The sequence below is a fragment of the Arvicola amphibius genome, chromosome 3, assembly GCF_903992535.2.
Source record: "Arvicola amphibius chromosome 3, mArvAmp1.2, whole genome shotgun sequence".
NCBI classification, from domain to species: domain Eukaryota; kingdom Metazoa; phylum Chordata; class Mammalia; order Rodentia; family Cricetidae; genus Arvicola; species Arvicola amphibius.
The window spans coordinates 131581162-131604356 of NC_052049.1; the positions used below are offsets into that span (position 1 = coordinate 131581162).

Consider the following 23195-nt stretch of genomic DNA (forward strand, 5'->3'; position numbering starts at 1 on the left):
GCCCGATGGTTAATTCGAATCTTGAAAATTAAATAGAGGACGGAAGGCCCAAATGTCTGCGCTGCCTTTCTACAGTCTCTAAATGGCCATGTGAACCTCAAATTACCTTGCAGACAGGTTTAGCACCCCCCATCACTGTATCTGAAGCCGTAAGACTCCCAGGCCCCAAAGGTCCCGCTCAAAACGGCTACAAATTAAAAAGCAAACAACCCATTACACAAATCCAGCTGGCTACAACTGTAAACAGGAGGCTTCTCATATCCCCCACCCCCCCTCTGACATTCCTGGTTAGACGCATTAATAATTGATAAGAATCGCATCTATTTATCAGCTTGTTCTCACAGGGAAAACAACTTTGCTAGTTTCAACTGCCAAGTCCCGGGGACTGGCTTTCAGATCCTTTATGTACCTTCAACAGCTAACCATTTCTGGGCTTCTGCAACCTGACCGCTATTCCTGTGAGCACTGGGGCACGAGGGTGGTGTGCAGCGGGTGTGCTGACCGGGGAGACCTGGGGCTCCTCTGATAGTATCTCATCAGGAGAAGAGGTGCTGGCCAGGAGGTTTCCTTTACTCCTTGACTCGAGAATGGTCTCTTGATTTGGAATTAATGGTTGGAGGTGAGTTCTTCAGTGGTCAAAGGATTGTGATGTGGAGCAACACCTGCCTAGCACTCCAGGCTGTTCCCACCTCCAGGGTAGGGCTGAAACACTAATGTTTGCTTTGCTGTTGTTGGCCATGTCCTACAGCTTGGTGAAGTGCTTTGACTATCACCCATGAACACAGTAATGTCCTAGAAGCTGACTGTACCAGGATGAGCTGCATCAAACAAAAATTTTAATCAGACCATGTACTATCATATGGGGGTGTCATAATTTTCAGGGATTGCCTGTCCTTGGGTGAGTTTCTTCTGGGGACACATCCTGTTTGTCTTCAGCTCTCCTGTCAGAGCAGCCTTTATTGACTGGATTAGCGAGAACGGTGCATGCAAAGAATGATCAATAGCATTTAGCCTGATTGATAGGCAAGGCCCGAGATAGGCACTGAATTATGAGAGCATGCTCTTCCTTCAGCAGACTTACAATCTAGTCGGAGAAAAAAGTGAGTTTCGTTAAACAGTGAGCTTTCCCTCTGGCTGCTCCTTCTAGTTACCCAGAGGGCTGTAAAAGACAAAACAAAGCATATCTGTTCCCTGACCACAGGGCTGGGGATGCTCAGTCTAGTTAGAACCCTCACAATTCTCTAAACCTCTCAGATGATTCTGTGAGGTGTGAGGGCCGACTGGGCACACACTGACTGGCTCTGGATTGGATTAGCATGTCACTAGGTGCTGCTCAGAGTGGGGAGTGAGCCCTGCCAGGGGCAAACCTGAAGGAGGAGGGGACCTTAGGAAGGAATGGGGCCGCCTTCTAGGCTGGACACTCAAAGGCAGAACCTGCAGGCATTTCAGTGTATCCAACAGGGGGATGCAGGCTAACAGTGTGGCTCCCTCAGCCCCCAGCGAATCCGACAAGAGGGAAGAGGGGGCCAACCATGCACCTAAGGTAACCCCTTTCCTCGTGGGCTGGGACTGCAACCCCTCACTGTGCCTTGAAATGAGACACTGAGAAGGTGACAGTGATATAAACCGTGAGCGATGCAGGCTCAATGCAGTGTTCAAACAGCTGCAGTCTCAAACAGGCGAGTCATGGCTCTAAGGACAGATCAGAGTTGGGGCCAGGGAGGTGGCTCAGTGGTTGCTGCCAAACCTGACCTTCTAAGTTTAATCTCCTGGGTCCACATAGTGAGAAGTGATCCCTGAAAAGCCCTGTGGCATCCACATGTGTGCCATAATGCTTGCACATACAACAAACAAACAAATACATACATGCAATTAAAAGAAAAAAGGATCTGACTTGATGGATGGGGGAGTTATCCTCATCTGGAAATGAGAACTGCCAGATCACGACGGCTAAAGCTAGGTCTTTTCCATCTGTATCTTGCCATGTGCATGCATAAAACACACAACACAAACATACACACCTGTAAACATACATGTACACACATATACACATATGTACACATACATGTGTTTATTCTTTAAAGTCTCATAGTGGTCACATTTCAGGAGGAATGAAGCCTGTTTGCTAGGCTGTTTCTGTCTTGCTGAAGTGCTAACTTGCCATCAGAAATTCAAATTAAAGCGGACTGATTTGATTTAGCACTGTCTCAAACACCCAGACAGTGACTTTGGTGTTGTAGTTATATGCAGTTAAAGTGCTAACATGAGCCTTACTAGAGTATTCCTATGTATAAGGAAACACAATCATTACTTTAATGGCCTTTAGAACCTGTGGGGGAGGATGACACAGTTGTCAGTTGGACCCTATTTGATGCTACCATCATTTGCCAATGACTTTTGTGCTTGAAGGGGCCTCCAGTTAGGACTTCTGCCTCCAAATTCTGGGTGCCACAGCTAATGAGTGTACAGACAGAGTATAGAATCCAAAGGAAAAATGAAGTCTGCAAAAATGAGCCAGACGCTCAAGAAATTTTAAAAACAGGTTTGTATGCGACAGGCATGTTGGCACAGGTCTGTAATTCCGGGGTTGGGAATGAGGAGGACCTCAAGGAAGGGAGAGAAGGGAAAAGAGGAGGAGTGGAAGAAGGAAAATAAGACACATTGTACTTGACACAAGCGATGGTCAGTTGTAGAGAATGCCATTCACATTCCCAAGAACTCACTAACCACCCTTGGTATTTTAAAAAGTTTTCCCCCAGCACAGTGGTCCTGAGCACCCTAGGGGGCTGTGGAACTGTGTCTTTTCTGGCCTTCAGCCTCTTCAGTAGGATGTGGGGAGATGCTGGATAGGTGGGTCCTGTGCATCCAGAAAGCTGAGCATCTTCCCACCTTTTGTCAACCATAGAGAACCTTCTGGTCTCAGAGATGAGCCCCTTCTCTACCCTTCTTCAGCTCCTTTACCTGCCTCCATGGAACCCCCTTTCCTTTTGGTCTTTCTGGTTAACGAATGATCTTAAGATAGCAGAAGAGAAATCATTTTAGCTTGCAAAGTGCATTTTGCTTTTCACAGTGGATCAGAAGGTTTGTGTCTCGCGGCAAGCAAAGACGTGTGTGTAAACCCCAAAGTCAGGCGGGGATCTGAGTGCAGGAGGGACCAAAATCTAACCCGGGACCCCTTCGCGCTTTGAAAGAGACTACAGATGTTTGCTTTATCATAATTGAGAGAATAGCCAAGCACAGTATTTGAAAATGTAATTACAATCAGGTTCAAGCAAACAGAGAAGCTACCAGTGACAGTTTAATTTAGAGGAGTTAAACAAGTTAACATCTCTTTGCAAGTAATTAAATGTTTAAACAGATTTTTCTGGAGCAGTTTGGTGTTTATTAGCCCCCAAACATTACTACCTCGCACACACAAAGCCTTCGTGTTTGCAGCTGGGATCAGGTGGAGGGAGCAAACATCCAAAAACCCTGTTGTGATTATGGCTGAACCCCTCCCCTAAGGTCCACTCCTGCTTGTATATCCAGCCCCACGATTTACATGGTTCCTGAGCAAATTGTGACATTCCAATTGCAAACTGAGCCCCAGGTTGCTTCTTAGGAACAGAAAAACCAAACTGGGGGAGAGGCTAACACAGGATACCCTGTTCTGGAATGCACAGAGAGACACACAGGGAAACGCACAAAACAACAGGCCTTATTAGAACCTACGGAGAAAACCCATGTTTTTAAACAGTTACCAAAGCAGGATAGTAATAGCATAAAGACAATTTCTGTGCCAGCTTGTTTTTCTGAAATTCTCTCTGCCACTGAACGGCGAGAACAGATAATAACTATTAGTAAATCAAACTCCTCTGCAGTATCCAGCTGTGCCTCACGCATTTACATACAGATAGAATGGGTATATGTTTTTAATATGTATGGGACCCGTACTTTTCCCACAGCCGAAGTGTGTGCTACAAAGGAGGAGGAGAATAGATTCGGATCAGCATGAGATAATAAAGTGGCCTCGATAAAGTATTAGGCAGCGATTGATCTCAAACCGGGACGCTGCTTTTTTTCTGACCTGATTACTTACTATGCATAGATTCCATTAAATAGAGCTTAGACACGGGAAGCTCTAGGAAATGCTCGAAATGCATAGAACGATCTCCGCGCTGAGCCCAGATTGTAACTGTGGGTGCCTGTGGCCGTCACCCGCCTGCTCCTGAGCTGTGACCCTCATTGGGGACAGGCTGTGAGGTTAAAGGGAGCCTGGCAGAGTCCCACTGGTAGGACACTTCTTTTTCCTCCCCCACACCGAGCAAGCACCCTCCCTGTGAGTGGCTGCCTCTTCCTGAGCTGCTTGTCTGGCCTTGAGAGGAAACTGGAAAGAGCAAAGAGGAAGGTAGCCTGGGAGCTGAACAATCACGGAGGGTCACAGTCCCTTTGAAAAACTGGTGACAACTATGAATTTCTCTTTGCAGGAAAAAAAAGACGCAAATCCGCACATGAACACAGGATTCTGCCTGGAATCTCGGGTTCCTCACTGACTTCCCTGGTTCAGGCCCTGTCCTGGTCCAGGCCCTGTGACCCAGCATATCTCCAGGCTCTGCAGATGAACATGCTGGCATGGAAGGGGAAGGTCATTGCTTTGGGGTGATACAGGGAAGGACTGTGGCTCATACCCTTGCCAAGTCACAGCCTGACCTTCATTACCATAGAACCTAAAGGGAGACATTGCCTCAGAAGCAATCCTTTATGGTTTGCAGAAGCAAACTGTCTACATAGCAATGTTCCGCATCCTAGCTTCTTAAACATTTAAACATAACGATTTGAATAACAAAATAAGACTAGGCCTCCCATCTCAAGTGTTCCTTCTGTTCTCGAGTTTAAGTCTCTAAAGTAATATCTTGTCTCTTCTAACCTGACCTTAGGCATGATGGGGAATATCGTCACCACCTTTGTAGTGTTTTTCCCCTTTCCTCTCAAGTTACACCCATCTTTTTGACTGGCAGAAGCTGACCATGGCTGTCTGAAGCCTGATGATGTTTTGCACCTCCTTAGTCTCTACTGCCAGGAGACTCTTTGCCAAGGATTACTGGTACAAGGTTACAGAGCCCAGCGGCATCATTTGGTTCTTCACATGTGGAATCAAGATTACAGGAGCAGAGAGAGCCGATGGCAGACTGACAGCTCATGGCTTCCTTTACTTCCTGGGCCTTAAAGCTGATTCCTGATTAATAGATTAGGCTCTTGATGGCTGAAGACACCTCCATGTCCTCTGCACAAGTGACTTCCCTGCAGTTAACAGGATGTGCAATTCAAGAGCACTTACTCAAGCAGAAGGGTCTACACAGACAGGGTTCTGTGCTGCTTTGGTGTGGAGTCAAAGTGTTTAGAGCCTTCTGCGTCGACTAGAGGAGTTTCTCTAGTGACTGCCCAGCTGGGGATACATGGCCCAACCAAACTCCACCTTTGTGACTTTGGAACTCTCTCAGACCAAAGTCAAAGGGGTTTCGGTTCCAGCAGGCACTAGAGGCTTCTAAGGCTCTGAAAAGGTGTGGGGTGCACAGACATGGGTGCTTTGCCTGTTCTGCCTCGTTAGCCTGGAACGGTCCCTTGAAATGAACACAGTTCAGTCCATCCTTCAGGGGCGCTCCACAACTAGCCTCTCCACACAGCATCTCCCTTAACTGCCCTGGTGGGTCCCACATTGCTCTTGCTACTCCTCTAAAACTGCTAGCTGGGCACCCGACCTCTCCCTTGAGAGAATCTACCTATGTGGTTTACTGTCCTTTAAACCACATGTGCCACTGGGACAAGTGCAGGACTTCAGTGGTCTTTAAATGTCTGAGTTAGATTATTTGCCAGGCTCTGTGACCACAAAAGAGAATATAGATATTAATGATGAAAACTTGGAGTACATTGCTATTTGTGTGCTGCATGCACACGTGTGTGAGTGTGCCTAACCTGTGGAGGCAGAGGTCAACAGTGGATGCCTTCTACAGCTGGAGTTATAGGCAGTTGTGACTTGCCTGATATTAGGCTGGGAACTGACCTGGGTCCTCTGCAAGAGCAGTACACACTCTCAACTGCTGAGCCACCCCCTGAGTACTGGTTACAGCTATGCAGCAACATGACTAGTCTGAGAACCTTCTGCATGAAGTTGAATATGGACTTTGGTCCTTAACATGCGAGCATTATAAAGATTCCTTGGCCCAGTTTCACAAGACTTCCATTTAGGGCAATACAGCTATCTGAAGAACAACAGAGAATAGAATTTAGTAGTTCTACACGGAAATGTATTCTGAACCTGAGATTTTAAAAACTTTAAGAATTTAACCTGGTGCTGGGTGGCGGTGGCACACACCTTTAATCCAAGCACTTGGGAGGCAGAGGCAGGCGAGTTTGAGGTCAGCTTGGTCTAAAAAAAGAGTTTAACCTTGAGTTTCATATTTAGACTTAGAATGCCATGGACAATGATTTTTAAAGCTTGATATTGGGTACTTGGGTCTGTAAGGTTGTTATTCAACTAGATACAAAGTCTGAATGCTGCTATGAATACGGCCAGGCTCTGGGTAAGGGGTGATCTGGACCACCCATCTTGCATTCATATCTGTTTAGGCAGGACCACGCTGTGTTCCCTCCCAGTCAGAGGCACACCTGGAGTACATGTGAGACTTTCCAAATGGTGAATCGATAACTGTCATCTTTCCAAGCACGCCATCTTTGATTTTCTTATCATGACTTGGAAGATGCTGACCCACTGGGAAATTCTGACAATTATGTGGGCCCTGCAGCTGATACCTGCTGGCTGGGGTTACTGTACTTGGGAGATAAATTGCTCAGGCCCCCACCCATAGTGACAAATGGGCTCTACAGCCCTTGTATTTCCGAGAAGGCTCTTAGAGTCTTCAGATGGGAACACCATCAATGAGGTTGCAGGCAGCGAGGGTCAAGAGGAAACTAAAGCCATTAATATGTTACGAGGAGGAAAGAAATGGTTTCTTGAGATTGGGTCTCAGGATGTAACTCAGGCTCAAGACAAGGAAAACCACTATCTTTCCAACTCCCCTGTATTGAGTTTTTGACCAAAAGCAGCCAGGCAGGTCTCCTTGACCACTGCAGCTGCCTCCCCACTGTTTGCTGCCTCTTCACCAAGTTTCATCAAACAAGGACTGGCTTCACTTCTGCTAGACCTCTGGGGATAGATTTGCCAAAATCTTATCACTGAGTCCTGTTAAAGAAAAAATTAAGTGTAGGACGGTGTTTCCTGTTACTATGTTTTTCTTTATTTTTCTTTTAAATATATATATATATATTTGTTAATAAAAAGATGGAACAGCACACATAAGGGATTCAAAAGCTAAGTGTCCACCCTTCAGCCTTATTTTTGACCTGTACCTCCTTCCTCAGAGGATGTTCCTTACTCATACATACATTCACATGCATGTATGGGTGCACACATGATCTCCAGATGTTTTATTTATAAGTGGCCAGCTCACTACAGCATCAAACATGCACTTGCACACAGGTATCTGTTTTATGAAACCCCCTTTCTCGGTTCTAACAGCTGAGCTACCCAGGCATAGCAAAATAATGACCAGGTAAATGAGTCTCTATTTCTTGAACCTGCTCCAAGCTTTCTCGAATGTGACTAACTGTAAGATCTTCCAAACCACCAGAGACCAAACAAAGCCCAACAACAAACAAACAATAAAACCCCCAAATTACTTAATTAAATAGCAAATCAGACCAAACCCCCAACCCCACCTTCAGTCTGGACACGAGACCCACAGCTACAAATTGCAAAGGTTTCGGGGACGAGCTTTTAATTTGGCGCTTTTAAGAAAAGTGAGACCTAGGGGAGGGAGGGGGGAGGAGGAGGGAAGGAGATGGAAATTTTTAAATATAAAAAAAATAAACCATGAGGAAAAAAAAATAAAAAAAAAAAGAAAAGAAAAAAAAGAAAAGTGAGACCTAGTCCAGTGTGACACGAAAGAAATGTACCTGCCGGTGACAACAAAGGGACATGCATTCTGTGACAATGGGCTCTGCTGTACACAGAAGTTGGGGGCTTAGAACAAAGTCCAGAGAACAAAACCCTCTGAACCAAGAAGAGTGAAAGGTACCTTGCTTAAAAAGGCCACGGATGGCTGACTGCAGTCGTCTGAGGACGGGGAGCGACACCAAGTGCGGCCGGCACACAGCTGACCTGCTCACTGCTACTAAAGCTCCACACAGCGTCCTTCTAGCAGCTCGCACCCTCCAATCAACAATCTGGAGTAAATGATGACCACTTGGGAATGGAGAAGGGACCATCTCTGTGCCTTTCCTGCTTGAGTAAGGACTGTCATTTGCAATCAAAACAAGATTGCCTTGGAGCTGGGAACATAGTGTTGGCCACCTCCCAGTATCTGTTTCTGAGGAAAGATGAAAGATTCACAGCAAACTGATCTCATTTCATTCTACGTGAGTCAAGAGGCTCCCACGCTATAGTCATGATTCCCTGGAGGACCACACTACACACTTCTCTTGCTGTCTTCTGTCACCAGCCCTGGGACTTCTGGAAGGGAGTAAGAGCGAATGCATGAAGCTGTGACCCCTGAATAAAGGAGATGAAGAGGGTTCTTCGTGAAGCTTCAGAATGGAGAGGCTTTCCAAAGAGAAACTTAAGCCCAAAGGTCTGAACTTCAGAAACCTGCACAGGGCTGGGGATACGAGTCAGCAGGACAGTGCTTGCTTGGTATGTGCGAGACCCTAGGTTCAGTCTCCAGCATGGAAAGAAAATGAGAAAAACTCTGCCCAATAAAGTAAGTCATGTTGGCTTTCTGGCCTGTGGATTTTTTTAAAAAAATGTTCTGGTTTTAGGGAGGCTGGGGCTGAGGGCAGATTTAGGTATCACAGGCTAGCCTCATTTAAAGCTGAGGATAGTCCTTCAGTTTCTGATCCTCTTCTACCTCTCAAAGGCCACAATCACAGGTGCGGCCACCATGCTAGGTTATTAGGTGCTGCTGATGGATCCCAGGGCTCTGAGCATGCTGGGAAAGCTCTCTACCAACTGAAACACACCTCTAGCCCCTCACGCCAGGCTCTGTTGTAACACACTGAAGAAGATTTCACTCACCATCAGTTCCTCAGGTGCTGGTCTTTCTTTGGGCTGTTTCCTCATGCTGCAGTGGGAAGACAAAAGACTCTCATTCATATTTGTAATTATTTTTTTTGCTGTTAATTTCCACTCTGTTTCTGCTGGAATTGGGATTTTTGCAAAATGTTGCGGGCTATTTGATCACACTGTGAAACTCCAAGACTGTGTCAATAAAATTAACCTTGGTTTAGGGGTTGGAGCCAGTGACTAGTTGACAGGAATTAGCCATAGAGAGGTTGGAGGAGCCAGGGATACAGATAGAGAGACGGACAGGAAGGAGTAAGGAGGAACTTTGAGATTCAGTGGTCTTTTTGGTTTGGAAGAGTGGAGAGATGCTTCTCTTGCTGGATCTCTGGCCGAAAAAGATGGTCAGCTGATTGTGTCTCAGCTTCTCTGATCTAGAAGGTTTTCACCCCAACATCTGACTCCCGAGTCTTTACTGGTAAATAGAGCGATAGAGACTTAGTTAAAACCTACATTTGGTGGCCATGGCAGAGCCAAGCCATCAGTAGATGCTGGTGTGGCCACTAAGCTGGCAGAAAGCCAACAGCAAAATCCACCAGCTCAATGCTTGTCCAAAGTACTAACACACATTCCCGATCTTATGCGGGCCTTGAGTCAGACTTCTGGAGACACTGGGAATGGGAATTCTTTAATTAAAGTTAGTGTTGAAATAAAGATAAGTTATCGCAATTCTATTTTAAAAGATTTATTTATTTTATGTGTGTATTTACCTGCATGTATGTATGTGGCTCGTGCATGCATGGAGCCCACAGAGGTCAGGAAAGGTATGAGAGCCCTTGGAATTGGAGTTACAGGTGGTTGGGAACCATGTGAGTGCTGGGAACCCAACTCAGGTCCTCTGAAAGAGCTACAGTGCTCTCAGTCACTGGGCCCTCCCTCTAGTCCTGTAGTTCTAGTTTTGAAATCACTGTGGAAAGAACAGCGATATTCTCTTTCTGACTCAGCTGCCACCTTATTTCAACCTTAAATTCGGGGAATGGAGCTCTATTTTGGCCACTGGGATCAGAGGGATAAAGGAAAGGTGACAGTCAAGTCACATGAGAAAAATACCCTTTGGTTCTGGTGCTCAATGATGAGCGGCAAGCAAAAGGTTGGAAGACGCCACAAGACCACAGACGGCTCCTTCCACATCTTCATGACTTGCATTTATTTTAGCTAAAATGCAAGGTGATAATTCATTTCACAGTTGTAAGACTGGAAGCTGTAATCAGTAGCAGTTGCAATGTGATGAAGGACCAAATGGTACAGAGGTGACCGTGGGCAGCTGCCTACCTGTGGCCATGCCTGTTCTGAACTTGGAGCATTTGTGAGCTGAAGTCACGAAGAGAGACTGCTGTATTTGCGACAATACTTTTTTTTTTTAAATAGAGAGATTTAATGATCATTTGGTAAACAAGAACCATAGCTATGAACCATTAATGACATCGAGGACATTTGCCTTCCCTATAAATAACCATATGCACCTCTCAAATGCGGCATCCATTAGCAAGTGATTCAAGCTGTCTCGCCAGTGGAGTTGGTAACAGTCCTAATCTGACATTCCAAAGTAGCTGTATCTCTTGGGAAAACAAGGCTATTACCCATGATCACTTCTGTTTCGGCTGACATCTGTGGAAATTTCAACACAGGTTATTCCCCCTCCCCCCACCGTCTCCGTAAAACTTTTATATAACAGCCAATTAATGTTTTAGATGGGAGGGTGGTAAAGCTTCGTGCGCTGTCTCCCTGGCTGCCCAGAGCACTCCACTTCCAGGCTGGTCTCAGACCGCACAGAGACAGCACAGATGTCGGGTATCCAACCTCTCTCTGTGATGCCCAAAGCCGGGGCTCCAGGCAGCCCGGAACTGCAGTGCGTTTCCTAATTTCTACACAAAGTGGGGCATGATGCACTTCTGAGTGTTTTCAGGAATTGCACAGACAGGAACGGAAAGCCTGATCTGTTTCTGGACAAGGGCTCTGACGAACAATTTCAATGAGCGCCAAGAGCTCAGGAGCCTGGTGTTTAATTAATAAGCATTTTCCCCGAGTATGGCATGCTTTGGAAACAAAAGATTTCTGGAGTAAAAATAGTTTCTAAAAGCTATGGAATATGATGTAAGCATTTTAAGTAAATAGAAGCAATTATACTTTTTAGATCTGGGGGAAATTTTCTCCCTCATTTTTTTTTCTGGGGGAATATAAACCGTCTGAGACATTTTCATTAAGAGGTAACATATTACACTCAGTCAAAAAGGTGATAAAGCTTGACATTTATATTAAGGAATATTTCTTGGTTTCACTTTTGTGTAACCATCAGATGGATCATGAGAGGGGGGAGGGGACAGCACACAGCCATTCTAGTTGAGCAAGAACTCTGCGCAGCTGTCCACGCCACCTTGTAGTGCCCCAGAGAATGGCTTCTCCTGGCAGGGTCTGCCTGTGCACTTGCAGGAAGGGTGAAGAAGGGAGAGGAGCCAGGGAGTTATGAAGGAGTTTCAGAATGTTTGGTCTGTTCTGCCTCCTGCCCTGGAGGTCACCATTCCAGTGCCCTGAATGGTCTCCTGTCTCTGGGGTAATTCCCCATGCTGGGGTGAGCCTGAGGGCAGTGGAGCTACTGGCCTCCAGAGGCCACACCACAGAAGTCCAGCAGGATTGGGGCAATGGCGAAAGGGCTAATAAAAGAAAGATGTGTCCTGTCGGGAGGAAAAAGGCAGAAGGCTGGAAAAGAACCCTGCGTTGAAAACTGTTTATTCAGGGTAAAACGATAAGGCCTTGCTAGGAGGCTCCAATGACCCCTTGTGCAAAACCCTGGATTTCCTCTCAGACCCTCGAGGGTGGGAGTGGGCTCAGCAAAGGTCTCTGTGGTCTCTTTAAAATCAAACTTCAGTGAGACATGACCCTAGGTGTTTAAAAACACCCAAGGACAAGTTATCTACTGAGAATCAGGTGAACTAGTAAATGGTGCTTTTGCTAAGTAACAGGCAGTTTTAGGGGTAATGAGGTTACATTAAAAAAAAAGCTTCATAGGTCAATCAACAGGGGCTAGAAAATTATGTGTATTTTGGGAAAAAAAATCAACGAGGATGGCAACAGTGCATGTGTGGGAGGAATCCTCTTCCCAATAGTTTATTAAGTGTGTGTGTGGGGGGGAGGGGAGGCTCGGAAATTCAACCCGTGTGTAAATAACATTTACATAATTTAAACAATTTCTTGGCTTTGTTGCCCCAGCTGCCCAGGGCCCAGAAGTCCCTCCCATCTCCAAAAGGAAGCGGGGAGAGTCACAAGGTCTCAGAGAGCCTCGGAGTTAATGGCATGTATCATTTACATTGAGGGCATGACGGGTTTGCAAACGGGGACTCACCACTGAGTGATGAAATGTACGAACGGCTCCGAGAACTCTCCAAGCGGAAGGACTGGTGAATCCTGGGAGGGAGGAGGACACAAGTCACCCAAAGTCACAACATTGTTTTCTTCTTTCTTCCTTTTCCACCCTCCACCCACACCTCACAGAGGAGCTGCAATGGCGGAAGGCCTCATCCAATTAAAAGGACTGGCCGAACCCTCCTCCACACGGTGAGGTAAAGATGCCAAATTTCAAGCCACACACATTTCACAATGGTGAGAAACACGAGAGCAGAAAGGGAGGGGAGGTGGAAAAAGGACAATGATAGCCACGGGGTAGGAAGGAAGGTAGGGAAAGTGTAAATGAGAAATTAATGATTATTTAAGCAACACACAAATGGTCTTGTAATTAACCAAGAGCTGGGAAAATTATTCTTGTTTTGACCTTTGTTTCTTTTCCTGGATTTGCTATTTATTTACACTTCCTGTTATTTACATTTTATTTGTATATCTGACTGCTCTTAACTGCTTGCCCCTTGCTGCATATTTGCATCTGGCTTCTGTTTTTTTTTTTTTTTTTTTTTTTTAATTTAAAAGTAAGACACTTTGGAGGGTGAGATGTTTCCCCGAGAAGGGATTTCAGCTTTTCCGCCAGTCTGGACTGACTGTTGTGTTAGGAAGCCCAGGAATTAGGGACATAATGGGAAACTCCCACCTCTGTAACCAGACTGGAAAAAAAAAAAAAAAAAAAAAGAAAGAAAAAAAAAGCAAAACAGAAAACAAAAACCAGGAGGAGTGGCGGTGGCAGCAACTCAGAAAGAGCAGAAAACTACATGGCAACAAATGACTGGGCTTCGTGACCCGGGGAGAGAACCCCATTGCCATTCGCAGAGGAAGGCTTTAAGAATTTAGGAGTTTTTCCACGAGTGACAGAGAGCGCCGCTGTGTTTATAGCGTGGCCGCTCAGGATGTAATGAAATTACACTGCAGAGTACTTCACCAGTCATCTCATTAGGCCTACAGTTGGAACAAGAGAGCCACATAAAGTAGGCAGCTGCAAATGACTCCATTCTCATCCGTTCTCATTTGCTATTAAAAATACCTTTCGGCGCCTTTTCCCCTCCCTGACATCCCTACACAAAGTGCCCTGCAAAGTATGATACATGCACCTATTTAAATTAACAAAGGAATGACTTATTTTAATCTCACTGTGCTTTGGAGTGCTTTGGCCATTTGGATGAGCAATATATCATTACATACAACCTTCCAGCGCTGCAGGCTAGGAACTCAGAGCATGCAGCATTTGGTGGGAGCCAAACAATTTCTCTAGCACACAACTGTGTCAAATGCATGCATGTATTCATTATGGAGAACGAGAGGAAATAGCTTTGATGTAGTGGAAAGGAGAAGAAGATAAAAGCACCTCTGCACTATGCGTGTCATTATCAATGGTGGCAGATAGACACAACCGCACAGCCTCCTATGTGATTAGTAAATATACATATAATTGCTGTGGCCAATTATCAGAAAAATGAGATCGGTAATTACAAGACAGAAAATTAACTAGAACTCTTATTAAGGCTTTGTTTCCGATTCAAACAATTTGGAAACTGCTGAAAAATACAATTAAATCAAAAGGAACTGTGGGGGCCAAGGCAGCCAAAAAAAAAAGGTGTGTGTGTGTGTGTGTGTGTGTGTGCAAAGATGAACAAGATATATTTTGGCTTTTGTGAGTGCACGCTCTGAATTGATTCATCCAGTGGAAGCCAGAGAGGGAGAGGATGGCTGCAATTCCAAACTTGAAATGTCCTTAGTAGAGAAAGCCTTCCAGGAGGAGAAAAAACAAAGGGAAGGGGGTGTGAATAAAAGCTCAGGTTCAAAGCCACACTAAAGGCACTCAAGGGCAGTACACAGAGCAGGGTGCAGTGGCTGCTCAAAGGCCCGAGACCCACAGAGCAGACCAGCCTCAGCGACATACTGCAAGCAGACCAGACTCCCATTGGTTGGAAAAGCAAAAACAAAATGAGGCACCACCATTTCCGACTTGTTTTGAGAAAAGTCATCGTGTATGTGTGTGTGTGTGTGTGTGTGTGTGTGTGTGTATGTGTGTGTGACTGCGCCTGGGTCAAGAAATGACGTTTTAGCTAGATGTGGTGGTTGGTACACACTTTCAGTCCCAGTCCTCAGCAGGCAGATGGACCTCTTGCGTTTAAAGCCAAGTTGGTCTACATAGTGATTTCCCAGACAGCCAATGCTACACAGTGAGACCCTGTCTCAGAAAAAAGACAAAGAACACCCAGAAATGTTAGACACTTTAATGTCTTCAACAACCATGACTGAGAAGGTAGTTAAAAGTCGAAGATGCAAAAAAAAAAAAAAAATTATGGACTCTGATCCACAAAAAAACGCCTCTAATTGTCCCTGCACGAACCTTTTCTTTCCTGGGTGTGTGTGGTACTCCAACTATCTGAGTGACAGTTGCTTTATTAATTTATTCACTTATTATTTTTCGAGACAGAGTTATATTCTACATCCATGGCTGGCCCTGAACTCACAGAGCCTCTGCCTCCTGAGTGCTGGCACTAAAAGTGTGTGCCACCAAACACTGTCCATAGTTGCTTTTGAATGCAGTATTTAGGAAAAAAAGCTTAATGTCTTCATGTGACTGAGTATTTACCAAGATGGTTAAACTGGTCTGGATTTCTGCAAAGCTCCTGTATAAGATACGATGCTAATGCAGCCTTTGCTTCAAGGTGGGATGCAGAAAATCATTGATGAATTGGAGGCTGGGCAGCTTTGTTAAAATGAAGGGGTCTTTTTAACCCAGCGGAAGGGAAATGAGACATGCAGCACCTTGTATGGATGCTTAATTTTATTTAAGACCTAATATTATATCCTGTTACATCCCTCATATTCTAAAACTACAGAACACTGGGTGGTAGCCGTGAATAATTTATTTTACTTCAGAACCAGCAGCCCATGTAGAATTTGGAGAGCCACAGAGAGCAGATTCTCACCTCAGTGGGGCCTGGGAGAAATCACTCATCGGAGATGTGTGGGGGCCAGTCTCATCTCATGTGCAGGCTGCCGGATATTTCTCTTTTGCTTTAAAATCCTCATCTCTTGCCTGCCTCAAGGAAGGAAGGCTGTTCTGAGAAGTGGAGGGCTGGCTAAGAGGCGAGTGGAGGAGACCACACAGGCAAACAGAGGCAAAGGGGCCTTGAGAGAGCTTTGTAGTGCACAAAAGCAGGTTGCTGACACACCAAGAGAGCGGACAGCCCGAGAATATTCATACTGCTGCAGAGATGCTTTCAAGCACATTTTCCTCCCTCCCTCCCTCCCTCCCTCCCTCCCTCCCTCCCTCCCTCCCTCCCTCCCTCCCTCCCTCCTTCCCTTTCTTTCTTTTCCTTTTTGAGACAGAGTTTCTTTGTGCAGTTCTGGCCATCCTGGAACTCACTATGTAGACCAGGCTACGTAGTGATCGAACTCAGGAGATTGCCTGCCTCTGCCTCCTGAGTGCTGAGATTAAAGGTGTGCACCACCACTGCCTGGCTATTCTTTTTTTTTTTTTTTTAAATCTTTTTTTAAAGAAAATAAAGTTAGAAGTTAGTGTAGCTTATGATGAGAAAGACCTCCAAGAATCTGCCTATTTTGTTATTTTGTTCAAATTTTAGGGAAGGAGGGAGGTCAGGCACACACTAAATTTGGGTTCTGGCTTCCCTAGGGTGTGCCAGAAGAGGAAGCGTCCCATCATGGGATGGGGAGGGGATTGGAGGGACTGGGACCCATCCTGAGGGATTCAGTGACTCCAGTAAAGGAGATGCCATGTACCAAAAACATCCTCCTGTGAACTGGGCTCAGGCAAGAGGGAGAAAAGGATTGAAAACCATGCATGTTGACTGAAGAAGCGGGTAAATTACCGCCTCAGCCATGCTAGTGGTGGAAACTGGGAAAAATGGGTAATTCAAGCCTTTAGGTCCCAGGGACTGGATGCCACCTTCAGGGCTTTCCTGTTTAGAAGCTTTCTGTAAGCATCTAAGCATGAAGGTCTAGACCACATGAGCAGGTACAACCTTAGCCAAAAGCTTTAACCTGAGATTTGAATCCCCAAACAACTTCAGAATCCAGCTAAGAAACACAAGCTGGATCCTGCTGCCAAGCAGGCAACTGCTATATGACAGCAGCCACCACGAAGCATTTTGGTAAGCAGCTCTGGGCATGCAGGGGGACAATCTGCAGTTTCAGAGGTTTCGTGACTATCTGGTAAGTTCCTTCTGCCAAACAACTGAACACAGGCAGGCTGCACACCAGAGAACAGCGAAGGACACTGGGAAAAAAGTTTGAATGATGCCTTTGCCTTGTGAGTAATGAACAGTTCAGCGAGGTCAACCCATTACAACCGAAACTGTTTAATTATTAATTATGCACAATCTCTGAGCAAAGGGACAAGTCCGGAATATTTAATGTGTGCCAACTTCAACTGGACTCTCTCTCTGGGTATTCTGTTATTAGCACTTGTCAGCTAGGTACTCAGGCATAAAAAAAGGCAAGCAGCAGAAAAGCAAGAAAAGCTCTCTCTCTCTCTCTCTCTCTCTCTCTCTCTCTCTCTCTCTCTCTCTCTCTCTCTCTCTGTATACCTGCACACTCACAGAGGTGGAAGAAGGAAGAAGCTTAGACATCCAGTCCCAGACAGCTGCTGCCACAGAGCAAGTCTCCCGACGAGCACATTTGTGAGCACAGTGCAGGAAGGGGGCCCCTCCAAATACAGAAAGCGTAACTGAGAAAGAGCTTTACAAACAACTGACTGTCACTTTCATGAAAGAGAGGTCCTGCTTGAAAACCACATTTCGTGGCTTTAAAACGATCCCCATGAGACCGGAAAGATGCCTCTGCCTGCAAGAGCACGGGGATGCCTTTCCAGAGGTTTGGTCCCCAGCACTGTCACCCCAATTCCAGCAGACCTGACTCCCTCTTCTATATTCCATGGGCACTTACACGTATATGCACAAATCTCTATGCAGACATGTACACATGCATATAATTTAAAAAATAAAAACAGATCTTTGAAAAAGATCTGTGCCATTAATGTTTATCTCTAACACCCCTACTCCCAACCCCACCAATAACCTTGTTATACTGTAAAATCTGAATAAAGCGAGTGTCCAGATCTGCGCCCTTCTTGGCTTCCTGGCTGCCATACTGTGTTAGGCTTATGAGAGCTGTGAGTGAGGGGGTAGGTATGTCTCTCGTCTCCAACTGCATGTGGTCTCAAGTGATATTAAGTGAGAATACCTAAGGGGAAAAGGCTATTAAAAAATTCCTAGGAAGCTCACATTTTTAGACTGCTGCTTTGTCACAACTGGAAAAAAGATAAAGGACCTTTCTTTAGGAAATATTTTTAAGGACCTCAGTTTTCTATTCATGCAGAATTAGAGACGACAATGGACTTCTACAACAGTGTGGTGGTCCATTCACACTCCACTAGGCATAAACATGAAGTGCCACCCCAAACAGGAAATTACAATATTTTCTCGGTCACACGATAATTTTCTCAAGCGAGCACCTACTACATCAGAGTCAGCGAGCCCAGCACTGGGGACGACTCACACTAACACCAAAGAATGGCAGATGTGAGCCTCTCCTCTTCAACTGCCTGCCTGCCTGCCTCTCTCCTTCCCTCCCAGAGAGCACATGGCGGTATGAGTACCCTGAACATTTCTATTTGTACAGAAACAGCTATCCTTCCAAATAAAGATTTTATTTTAGTGACATATGGAAGGCAGAGGGATAACTAAACAACTGTGGGGGCACTGACTTTATTTGTGAGTTCTGAGGCTAATGTTAAATAAAAGGTAGAAAGGTCTCCCAAGAGGCGAAGGGCTGGAGAGATGGATGGCTCAGTGGTACACGAGGATGAGGACTGGAGTTCAGACCCCAGCACCCATGGGTGTGGTCCTGCAAATACCTGTAACCCAAGCACTAAGGAGAATAGACACGGGGTGATCATCAGGGCTGGCTGCTGTCAGCCTAGCTGAAAAATGTGAGCACCAGGCTCAGTGAGAGACCCTGCCTCAAAGGAGTAAGGAGGTGGGTGACAGAGGACTCCTGGCTAGGCCGACCTCTGGCCTCACAGATGCATCCTGTCCCATGTGTACACCTTACACACATGTGCCTGTATCCACCTCTCCTTACAAATACACAAAAGAGTATGCTTTCTAAGTTGTTTTATTTTATTTTGAGACAGAGTCTCTCCACAGAGCCCTGTTGTCCTGGAACTCATTATTTAGAATAGGCTGGCTTCAAACCAAAGGCGTGTGTCACCATGTTGGCCTGCTTCCTAAGTTTTGAAATAGGCCATTTTGAGCTATACTGTTGCTACAGCACCAAGTCAGTAAGCAGTTAACATCAGAGAATTGCATGAAGCCAACACTGAATCATGCCCCACATCTAAGGGTCTTTTCACTCAAGTCTGATGCTCCTGTGGCTTGGACCACACAGAGCTGGTGTTAGGTCCTGTGGCTCACACTAATTATCACAGCTCTCTTACGTCGCTCCATTTCTACGCATGGTGCTGGGTCAAAGGCTATTTGTAATTCCTGTGGCTTCCGGTCAGGCACAATAGCATTTTGCTGTCAGATCCCAAATTGTTTTTTGATCCTTACTGTTGATTCCTTATGGTAGCCACCTCTGTGCATGACTGGCAGAACTCACAGGACAATCTATGCTCTCCTGGGGAGGAAACCTAGTTGGTTTAAAAACAAAAATTCGGGGCCAGGGATGTAACCCAGCTGGTACAGTGTTTGCTTAGTATATTTAAGCCCTGGTTATATCCACAGCATCATGAACAACTGGGTGTGATGGTACATGCCTGAAAACCTAGCACTTGGAAGGTGGGGGCAGGAGGATCAGAAGCTCAAGGCTATCCTTGGCTACTTAGGAAGTTCAAGATCAACCTGGAATACAGAGATCCTCCAACAGCAAAAGAGAAGAAAATTAGACCCTCTCCTTTTGGTTAAATATGTGTATAGACAAAAGCTGGTCTATAAACCAAAAGCTTTCTGTGCAGTGAGTAACTGGGGTCTTGGGTGGATGAGCTCAGTGGATAAGATGCTTGCCGTGCAAATGTGCGGTCCTGAGTTCAAATCCCAAGAAACCTCACAAAAAGTAGGATGTGGTCATATGTAGCTGCATCCACAGCCCTATGTACGTGTGGTGATGGTGCTGGGGCAAGAGGATCACTGGGGCTTGCTGGCCATCAGTCTCCCTCTGGGCTCATTGAGTGTCACAAGGGAATAGAGTTAAAGAATGACTAGAGCACTAAGTGACCTCCTCTGGTTGCTGTGCTTACACAGGTGTGTGCATCCACATACATGTTCACATATACCTTACATAAATATACACACATACATGTTCACGTATACACATATATAAAAAAGACTGTTATGGAGGATTATGGGAAATGAGAACATTTTAATATTTCAAAAGCCCTTCAGGTTCGTATCTATCCACTTCTTCCTATCATGGCTTTCCCAGGAGAGAGAGGAGACATGGAGGAAGAGGGGCACGGGTGTCCTTGGCTGGTTGGCTACCATGCTACACACCAGCCATGCCTCAGCAGATCGGCACAAACTTCAAGGTCCAACTGTTAGATGTAGAGTTTATTTAGGGTATGCCACTTCATGACTGGAAGTACATTCTTTATTCCATGCTAAGATGAATTGCCCAATCCTGGGAGTGCTCCAAGGCCAGCACTGGGGCGGGAATGAGGCTCTGCATTACCGAGGCTTGCGAAGACATCAGCAAAGATGCTCCTGAAGGCTCAGCTGGAGCCCAGAGCCCTCCTCTACCCACCCCACTCTACATCGGGCCTGAGTGGAGAGAGTGAAGGATGATTCAATTTCCACCCTGGGTCACCCCATGTCTGGGGTTGCCGGATGTGACAGATTACACGCGTGGGCATTTGGTGGGAAGTTCTGTCTGCTGGGTCTGGCTTGACAGTAGCATTTCATTTAACTTGTCTCAGATGGACCTGGAACCAGGGGCTGAAGGCCTGAATTCTCACTACCGAAACCCCCACCCAGCCGATAAACCCTTCAGTCAAGGGAACCAGCTGTTAGCCAAGAGAACACCACCACCAGATGGCTTGTGAAAACTCAGGCCATACAAACAAACAGGTCTAAAGGAATTCATCTTAGGTAATTGAAACTGATGTCCAGAATTTTTTCAGCCACATCCACTTTAGAAGTTCCTCAAGATATGGTGAAAACAGAGAAACTTGCTTCCATCACTTTTGCAATGACCCAGATCAGTTCGTCTGTTTATTTTGTTGTCATTTAAATAAGATACACATAGAGACTTCCTAAGCACAGCAAAGACTGGGTGTTTTAGAAAATTCTCTGAAAAGAGACCTAGAAAGTGGGTTCATTCTCTAAACCATGTCTGAGGTGGCTCCCTTCCCAAAGCCCGTGAGCATCTTTTCTGTTTTTATTTTGGGTCCCTTGCTGCTCACAAGCTACAGGGAGTGGCCTTATTTAGAGGTACCCGTGTGAACAGAATACCCGCCTCACACACACACACACACCCCTCCCTTGCCTGCAGCTCAGACACAGCCTCAAAAAGCACACTTTGTCTCATAGCGATGGGGTTTCATTTACGAAAGTCTAACCCGCTACTATCCTCACTCTGCGGCTTCCCAGTGCATTTCATAGAAACACTGCTGCAGATAATCAAGCGTGACCACTGACATGCACAAGATTGAGTTTTAGGGACCATTAAATGAGCTCACCCTCGTGGGAAGTCTCCTGCTCCGGCTGCTCTGGAGGTAATTATTCAGCGACTCCTACCTGTGGTTTTACCTTGTCCCTATATAGTGTTTGAATTCCATACGCTGGTAAGGTCACACTTCTTTTCCTCAGGAAAAGTCCGGCTACACATGTTGGTGCCAGACCCACATTATCATGCTAATATACGCAACTGGCATTTCACCAGGTTCTGACTGTGGAAGAGCTGATTAAAAGCTTTTTTAGATAAAAGCTATATCACAAGCTATGTAAGCAAAACTGGGAGAGAAGAACAAGTCTCCATGGGTTCCGAAACGGAGGACCAATCCCTCTTTGCACAGCCCTCAGATGCACAAAGACACCCGATCCATCCGCGCACCACTCAACTACAAGAACCTGGCAGGCCCGTGTCCTGAAAACCCAACAAGCCAGAACACCATCAAGTCAGACTCTGAGAATTAACTGTAAAACCGGAGTTCGTGCCGCCACACGGTGTGTCCTCCTGAATGCTCATTCGAGTGCTGGGATAATTCCTGCCGTTTGCCACCTGCCCTGCAGACTATGGATAAGGGGAAAACCAGAACTTCAGTGACTCGTGGTGAAGGAGCTTGGGTGGCATCTGCTCACATTTTTAACCAAACCCAAAGGCCCATCATCTGCAGTCGCAAGCTTGGGATTGCACGTGAAACTGCTGCACTTGGCTCCACAGAATAACGAACAGGGAGGGAATTTAAATCTGGCGGAAGGAGATACTGCATCAGTTTAAAATTAGTTAATATGAGAGGAACAAAGGGGGGGAGGAGATATGAAACAAAGCAAAACTACACAGTGTGAAATGAACAAGTTCAGTTAGAATGTTCACCAGGATTTGGAAAATCATAATGCCATCTGCTACTCTGGACCTCCGAACATCGGGGATCTCGGGGGCCCAGACGCTTCCATTTCCAGGAGGAAGGAAGTCAGCCGCCTCCATCCTGGCACAGAGGCCAACGCCAAGCTGACCAGTTTGTGGTCTCTTTTGAGGACATTTCTCTTCTCGCACGACCATCTCCCCTGGTCTAGGGAAAAGTAACAGCAGGCAGAACCATTACAGCAACTGACCCTGGCAACCAGCGTGGGTTCAGGGTGTGAAGGTCCCATCATGGTGGATTAAATGAGCGCCGTCCTACGGCTGGGTAAGACTTCACAATAGCGCAACACATGTTAAATGGCAGCAGCCAAAAGTGGCCCCACCGGGAAACTGCCCATTCACACGATGCTATTCACAGACCTCCGCTGCCACGAAATTAATTCATTAATAATACATCAGGCTTCGTGGACAATTCAAAGAAACAACACAAAGCTACGTATCCTGTTTGGCCTGAAGATGCGGATCCTCCCTCACGAATCTGACCTGCTGCAATCAAAATCACAGTGACAAATATGTTAGTATTTTGGTTATTGGAAAAAATTGTGGAGAAAAATCTCCAGTGAATTTGTTCAGTGCCACTGAGATTTCACAAAAACACAGATTTTCAGCATTAGTAAAACATGATTTTACATAACTGTGTTTTAAAAATTATTTTTTTCTTCCTCCAAGTGACTTTGAACATCTTTCAGACTAACAGAGAAAAAAATTTCTTTTATATTGTTTTTCTTGTAACATTTTTAACTCATTTCTTTCTTATTCCTCCCTCCCATGAACTCATAAATATGAATTAAATATAATTATAAGTGAACAGAACATTAACTTTTGGATTACTGCTGTGTTTTTGTAGAATGTTAATGTCATTTCTAAAGAAACAGTTATTGTCAATAGAAGAAAGTAATTACTAACAGAATCTAGCCTTCACCTATTTGCAATCTTAAACCAGCCAAACTGCATTAATTTAAACACACTGGACTTTTCAAAGGAGGTATTAGGTCTCCAAAGACTGTCTCACATAAAGGATGAACATTGG

General features: G+C 45.6%; 1 protein-coding gene across 6 annotated transcripts in view; it reads right to left on the reverse strand.

Annotated features, from left to right (window-relative positions):
* Positions 1-23195, reverse strand: part of Map2k5 (mitogen-activated protein kinase kinase 5) — a 229043-nt gene that overhangs the window by 19146 nt on the left and 186702 nt on the right. For 5 of the 6 annotated variants that reach the window (XM_038321200.1, XM_038321199.1, XM_038321198.1 and 2 more), the window contains 2 exons: positions 12495-12556; positions 9110-9155 (listed from right to left, as the gene is read on the reverse strand). In XM_038321200.1, coding sequence (XP_038177128.1) covers positions 9110-9155; positions 12495-12556 — 108 coding nt within the window. The other variant, XM_038321201.1, reaches the window with a different exon arrangement.